This window comes from Amphimedon queenslandica, unplaced genomic scaffold (genome assembly GCF_000090795.2).
Source record: "Amphimedon queenslandica unplaced genomic scaffold, v1.1 AMPQUscaffold_13047, whole genome shotgun sequence".
Lineage (NCBI taxonomy): Eukaryota > Metazoa > Porifera > Demospongiae > Haplosclerida > Niphatidae > Amphimedon > Amphimedon queenslandica.
Window position 1 is genome coordinate 1 of NW_003546717.1, and position 8,278 is coordinate 8,278.

The 8,278-nt window shown below is 32.7% G+C and overlaps 1 protein-coding gene across 1 annotated transcript; it reads right to left on the reverse strand.

The window, feature by feature from the left end:
* Nucleotides 1-11: 11 nt before the first annotated feature.
* Nucleotides 12-1,650, reverse strand: LOC109585559 (sister chromatid cohesion protein PDS5 homolog B-like; the record flags this gene model as incomplete). The annotated part of the gene is made up of 5 exons (XM_020001678.1): nt 1,474-1,650; nt 859-985; nt 759-806; nt 131-205; nt 12-84 (listed from the first exon to the last, which is right to left on the reverse strand). Coding segments are annotated over exons 1-5 (490 nt in total), but the record flags the coding sequence as incomplete, so codon positions are not given.
* Nucleotides 1,651-8,278: the final 6,628 nt, after the last annotated feature.

The following is an 8,278-nucleotide window of genomic DNA, read 5'->3' on the forward strand; positions in this document are numbered from 1 at the left end:
TTATTCCGAGCTCCGCCCACTAACCTTCCCAGGGAATGGATTGAAATCAGGAGGGAGGTACCTAGCAGTGTTAGTGGGGGCCCCCTGGTAATTAAAATAATAATGAGACATTAAGAATAATATAATTTACTTTATTTCTTCTGGTAAATAGCATCGTTGGTAGCATCACTTCACCAGGAAAATTACCAACTGTTGATTTATCAACCTATTAATAGTAACAATCTAATAATTATATTAGTTACGATAACTTTTAAAATAGTCATAACTTCAAAAATTGAAGTCGGAATCAGCTCAAACTTTCTACACAGCATAAGTACATCAATATGTATCAGAAAATGTAATAAAAATTTGGAGTGATTTCGGAGCCATTTTTTAGAAAAAACCATGCGCTATAGCCTTGGGTATTTTGTAGAATTTTGGCATTTTCTTAAAATGGCTGTAACTTGAAAAATTGAAGTCAGAATCGACTCAAACTTTTTACACAGCATAAGGACATCAATATGTATCAGAAAATGTAATAAAAATTAGGGGTGATTTCGGAGCCATTTTTTGGAAAAAACCATGGGCTATAGCCTTGGGTATTTTTCAGAATTTTGGCATTTTTTCTTAAAATGGCTGTAACTTTAAAAATTGAAGTCGGAATCAGCTCAAACTTTCTACACAGCATAAGTACATCAATATGTATCAGAAAATTTAATAAAAATTGGGGGTGATTTCAGAGCCATTTTACAGCTAGTCACAGTATAGTAGTAGCTTACCTTTTCATGTAATATGGCTGAAGCTAAATCACATACTGCATATATATTCTACAAATGATTGATTGCCATGGTAACAGTAAACCACACCCATTAATCAAACCTTATTGATTTCAAGATCATCGGGAGATTGTGCATCAACGTACTGCTTGATCAGCTCAAACATCTTACCAAGGAAGAGGTAATTGTCAGCTTTAGATATTAGGGGCTCAATATAGAACAATAGGCAACTGAAAGAGAGAGAAAGAAAAGGGAAAGAATTAATAACAAATGATAATACAATATTGTTCTAATTTTTCATCAGGGACAAATTTTGTCAATTTTGTCAGGATGCTTCGCTTGACAAAATCATCCACATTTTACTGCAAGAAAAAGAATACTTTGACAAAACTATTCCACAACAAAAACCCAAAGCTACTGCTATACAGTAATAATGACACTATAAAATACATGTATACATGTACATACATATACACCATAGGCCTATGGTGGTCGGGACAACCACCTCAACAAATGAACCAACCAGTTCATCACTTAGACCAACCATCCAATTAATACTAATAGCCATACATAAAGCATGATATTGTAGTCTACTAGTATGGTGTACATAAATTTAAAAGGAACAATATTAGTCTCCAACCACCTCTAATTTTTTTCTAGGCAGAACCCTGCATACATGTAACATACATATACATGTACATGTACATGTATAACTCACTCTCTGCATGTTAGAAGTGATTTGTGATTGATCCGACTGAATGATGGATTGTGTGCCAGGAGGTATATTACAAAAGGTACTGAGTATTCCGGTAATATTGAAACTGGATAATTAGAGTTAGGCAGTTTGAAGAGCTTCCTCCGTAATTCAATGATATCAGTAAACATCTGACGTAACTAAATAAATAAAGATAACAACTTAATATGCGAGGGATATACTTAATAATGAGATAATGCAAAGTCACAGTGATAAAGAGAATAATACACTACATCTGCATTGCATAAAATAAACTGAAAAGCTACTTTGCAATGTATCCACATGCATAATTCTTTACCAACATATCTTTATTTTGTTAACCAGGTTAATCATAAATTTTATTCATTATTGTGTTTTTGTCATTATGAAATTAGTTATTATGTATAGTAAATACTATTTTATTGCACCATTCAAAGAAATAAAATATATTACCTAATAAAATACTCAATGCTGATATAGTTCCTTTGCTAACTTGTTTACCCTATTATTGCTGAAGTAAGTACTTATTGTGCTTATCAGTGGCTATGATTGTATTTTACTAATTACAATAAATACTGTCAATTATTACAACAAGTTTATACCGTACTACTCAAAACAAGATGGATTCTGTAGGGGAGTATTTTGTAATTTTCATTATTGTACCATCCATCATTGCTATTATCTCAGGAGTCACAGTAGGATTGGTAGGTTGCAAGGTTATTGCACCTGACAAGCTGGTTAGAATCATATATCCTTATATCAGGAAGAATGGTAACAATACTGTAGTGTTTGGATATATATTAGGGAAAGGTCACATTCACGCGTTCTTATGGGGAGTAAATTTCATAATTTATCAAGTAACATTGACATTTTGTACCAACATCTTAATAACATATAAAAACAGCAACAACCTATTTTCAGCCACCAGTCATGAGTTCCAGTGTTTTTATGATAATGGTACAATAGCTAACTTAACTGCTATAGAAAGGCTGGAACTAGATGAGGACATAACTTGTTTTGCTATTAATTATAACATAGCAGGAGCAATGGGTCAAGCCACAGGTGCACTGGCACTGGGATGGGTCATAACATCTGTAGTTACATGGGTATCGCTAAATGTGAGTCACACTATCATAAAATGTATTAAAAAAAGTAAAAGAATGTTCAACTGCTATAAACTGTTTTTAATCATTATTTGGATTACTACTTCATTGACACTTTTTATCGTGCCAAAGGTCATAATAGCACTCTATTACAATAGACAATGGCTCCTTTATGTCTTTAGACCAGAAAACGGAACAATAATTGTAATCATTGAAGCAGTGTCACATACACTTTATACTGACATTAGAAAAGAGCCCATAAGTCTAGAGGAATGTTGCAGTAAAACAATGAAGACACAACAAAAAGCAGAAATGAGTAGACAAAGAGGCTATGAGAGGACTCAGTTAAAGAGAAGGAAACGATTGATACTAAGAGAAATGGCTGAACAAGAATGCAAGAGAATGATAGCTTATGAAACTGCAGTTGATATTAATGATGAAGAAGAAATAATGAACATTGTACTGACAGCATATCACAATATAATGGAATATAATGGAGACAGGGAGGAGGTGGAGCTGAGGACTATTAATGGATCTATTGAAGATGATGATAAGACTATTGAAGAAACAAATTTTGGGCCAGAATCAGAGCACAATCCACTACTAACAATACAAAATACACAAGAAATATCATTATAGTATATCACACATGCCAGTGATATTAACTAAAACGGCTACCTTATATACTTGTACTGGTGCTATTATTATTATTATTGTCTTACATTTGCTTTACTTGTTACTTTCTATTAACTTAGTTATTTGCTTCACTATTTATTTACTCAAAATTATTACTTTGAGGTGAATTTTATGATTATGCAAATGTTGTCAAAGTAAATTAAGATAAAATTGTATGTGGTTTATCATTCTGCAAGCTTGCTTCTTTGTCACTAAAATTGCATTTCTGCTATTACAAATTAATAGTAATAAATATCATTGACTATTGCATCATTCAATGACATAATGCTAAGTCAGTCACTCATAAAGAACATCAAAAGAAACTAGATTTTAAATTTATCCATAATGAATAATAAGTGCTTTAATGAGTGTGTTTGCTGAGTGATACAGCATTACATAATGCTGAATAAGCCTATGAATTTATATTAAAATTAATTAATATCATTAACTATTGCATCATTCAATATGAGACAATGCAAATGAAGCCAGAGAAAAATTTTACCACCTACATGTAACTTCATGTACATAACATCACATATAAGAAATCTTCAATAATTATAATATTAAATCTATTATATTATTAATTATAATATTAAATCTTCCTTGCTTGCTTACTGCTATTAGCATTATTACTAGCATTTACGCAGTACCATTATTGCTAAATAGGATTCACTCCACTTCAAAAAGGCTCATGACTTTTGCTACTTTGCTATTATTATTATTATCATTATTATTCAATGTTTTGTTGATACGTTGCTAAGTAATTATACTTCTTTGATACGTGTGATCTACACGTTGCTATAAAATTGATACGTGTAGCTAAAAAAGCTCAAAATCGATTTAGGAAAAAATATTATAAAGATGGAAACAATAAAGATATTCTTCATGACGTTCATTGGAATACCACTTCTCCTCGCTGCTATTTCAGGAGCCATAGTGCTAGTTGTAGGCTGCGGTGTTATTAAACCAGATAAAGTGGTAAGGATCATGTTTCCTTACATAAGGAGAAATCACGAAAATAAAACTGTAGTCTTTGGCTTCGTACTAGCAAAATCTCACATTAGAGGACTCTTCTGGGGAGTTCTCTTAATTGTGGTCCAGGTTATATGGACATTCTGGTATAATGTTCTCATAATATATAAGAACGACAAAAACCCGTTTTCGGCCACCAGTATCGAGTTGGAGTGTTTTTATGACAATGGAACAATAGCTGAATTAACAGCAATAGAAAGGTTGGAACCTGATGAGGACATAGTTTGTTTTGCTATTAACAATAACGTTGCTGGAGCAATGGGTCAAGCAACAGGAGCACTGGCATTGGGATGGGTCGTAACGTCTGTAGTTACATGGGTCGTATTACATGTAAACTACTGGATTATACAGCGTATTAAAAAATTTAAAAAAATGCTTCGTTGCTACAAAATCTTTCTATTAGTCTTCGTCATACTTATTGGTTCGACGAGTTTTTTTGTCCGAAAGGCAATGATTGGATTCTACTATCATACACATGAATGGGTCCTACAACTGGAAAATGCAATAATACTCGTAATTATCGAAGCAGTGACCCATGTACTTGACACCAATATAGAAAAAGAGGGACAAACCGAAATAGTGGAAATGCAGAATGCACCATTAACCAATAAAGAAGATGAAACAAATTGCTAATACATGTAATTGTACATGCACCTTTACACTTTATTTACACTCAATGCTGTGTTTATTAGTTTCCCTTGCTTGTTTACCCTATTATTTTGCTATTATTCATAAATGTCTTGCTAAGTCATAGTGGCCTATGAAATTTTTTATTTTTTATAATAATAAATATCGTTAATTATTGCATCAGAACAAGTTTATTGTACTGCTCAAAACAAGATGGATTCTGAAATGATGTATTCCACAATTTTCCTATGTATACCACCAATCCTTGCTGTTATCCCAACAGTCATAGTGCTATATGCAGTTGTTGGTCGTCGTGTTCTTACTCAAGATAAAGTGGTGAGGATAATGTTCCCATATATCAGAAGGAGTGGTAACAATACTGTAGCATTTGGGTTTATATTAACAAGACAGCAAATTTATGCACTCTTCTTGGAAGTGTGTGGTATTATTTTTTATATAACATGGACATTTTGGGCTAATATCCTTATAATATATATAAACAACAACCTATTTTCAGCTACTAGTATTGAGTTACAGTGTTTTTATTATAATAATGGTACAATAATAGCTAACTTAACTGCTATAGAGAGGCTGGAACTAGATGAGGATATAACTTGTTTTGCTATTAATTTCAACATAGCAGGAGCAGCAGGTCAAGCAACAGGAGCATTAGCACTGGGATGGGTCATAACGTCTATACTCACATGGATTGCACTGAAAGTGAATTACAAAATCATACAACGTGCCGAAAATAGCAAAATAAAGCTCATATGCTATAAATGGTTCTTAATCATTATTATATGTATTATACTCATACTTGTTGTTGGGTCAGTTTATATCGTAATAGGACACTTTGACATGTATGATATCGATATCAATTGGCTCCATTACATCTTAAAAATAGAAAATGCAACAATACTTGCAGTTTTATCAGCAGTTTTATGTATATGCTTGGTTACAGCTACTGACATTAAAAAAGAGTCTAAAAGTCTTGAGGAACATTGCAGAGAAACAATGAAAAAAAAGAAAGAAAAACAAAAAACTGATGCAGTTAAAAGCTCACTCATAAAAATAGCAAAGCATAAATATATGGAATTATTAGCTGAAGAAATGGAATCACAATTTAATGAGAACACAATGGAAGGGATTGCTATAATAGCTTTTGCTGAAATAACAACAGGAGTCAAGTACAAAAATATTCTACCAAATCACCACACGTCCACGGCCACTGAACAAGAAAACCCACGCACTGAACAAGAAAACCCATCAACTGAACAAGATACACCCACTGAACAAGACAATACAGCCACCGAACAAGACACACCCACTGAACAAGAAGACACGCCCATTGAACAAGAAAACCCACCTACTGAACAAGAAGACACGCCCATTGAACAAGAAAACCCACCCACTGAACAAGAAGGGGTACCTCTTGTTGTAACAGTAGATGTACACACTCCACAAGAGAATGAGGAGACAAGTGTATAACTATAACTATTAATTAATAACAATAATTCACAAAGTACTTGTACTCTTAATCTTTAACAATGTACATGTAACTTCACATGTAGTGATATTTATTAATGTAACAGTACTTGATATTATTATTTTGTGGTAAGGTATGCAAATATTGCTAAATTAATTTTTGATTTTGAGTAAATAATACTAGTTATTTTGTAATTTTAAAATATAACTGATTTCACAATTACAAGACACAATGTACATTAAAGAGTGTAGTCTATTGCTGCATCATCAGCTAGTGAATACATGTACATATAATGAATATAGGTTCGTCTTAAGTGCTGAATCATTCTAGCATACACAGAGAAGAAGAGAGTATCAATAAAGATGGCTGTGATGTCAGAGTGGGCAATGTGCTTCTTTTTGATGATTCTACTTTTAATACCAATAGTCTCTTTTGCTATCACATTATTAATGTGCTGTACTCTACCTCTAAAACGAGATGAATTTGTGAGGCTCATATTTCCTTATGCTAAAAGAAAGGGTAACAATACCGTCATGTTTGGCTTTATATTGTCAAAATATTATATAAATGTGCTCTATCTACTCATAATGGGGATCATTTGTATGGCCATATGGACATTTCCGTCTAATATATTCCTCATGTTGATTAACACACCTAATCCACATGAAGCCACCAGCATTTCATTTGGTTGTTATGCTGATCAAAAAAAGGCAAAGATTTGCTTTGAATTTAATTATAATTTTCCAGGAGCATTGAATGAAACAACCCAAGCACTAACATTTGGATGGATCGTCACATCTATACTTACATGGATTGTACTGAATGTGAATGACAAGGTCATACAGCGTATTAAAAATAGTAATACCGGTAACAGTGAAATAAACCTACAACGTTATCAATGTTGGTTAAATCGTGGTAATTTTATTATTCGTGCAGCAATCATAACTCCGGTATTTATCATGGCTTTCAAGTGGCTTATTTATGATGAGAAAGAGTTGCTCCTTTATATTATAACACCAAAATATAACCTAATATTAATGATGATAAGCACAGCTTTTACATTAGATACTAAAATTAGAAAGGAACCAGAAAGTTCGTATAAAGGAACAATACTGAGACAAATAGAGGAAGCAGAAAGAGGACAACCAATGGAAATGAAACACACGATGATCAAAGAAATGGCAAAGATGAAGTGCATCAGGCTACTGGCTAGAGAAGCAGCTGCGGGTTTAGATGAAAGAGAAGTGGAGAACATTGTTATTACAACTTTTAATGAGATAATGGAGAGTCACAGAGAAGAAGAATCCACTACCTAATATCATGTACATAATAGTGACAACATTATATACTCAATGCTGCATTAGTTTCCCTTGCTTTTTTTACCCTATTATTTTGCTATTATGTCTTGCTGAGTCATAGTGGCCTATGAAATTTACTTTTTATAATAATAAATATCGTTAATTATTGCACCACAACAAGTTTATTGTACTGCTCAAAACAAGATGGCTTCTGAAATGATGTATTTTCTATTGTTCTTACTTGTATCACTAATCCTTTATGCTATCACAGCAGTCATAGTGCTAATGTTTGGTTGCTATATTCTTACTCCAGATAAAGTGGTGAGGATAATGTTCCCATATATCAGAAGGAGTGGTAACAATACTGTAGCTTTTGGATTTATATTAACAATGGGTCACATCTATGGACTCTTCTTTGCAGTATGTTGGATTATTGGTGCAGTAATATGGACATTTTATGCTAATATTTTAATAAAATATAAAAACAACAACAACCCATTTTCAGCTACTAGTATTGAGTTAGAGTGTTTTTATGATAATAATGGTACAATAGCTGAATTAACTGCTAC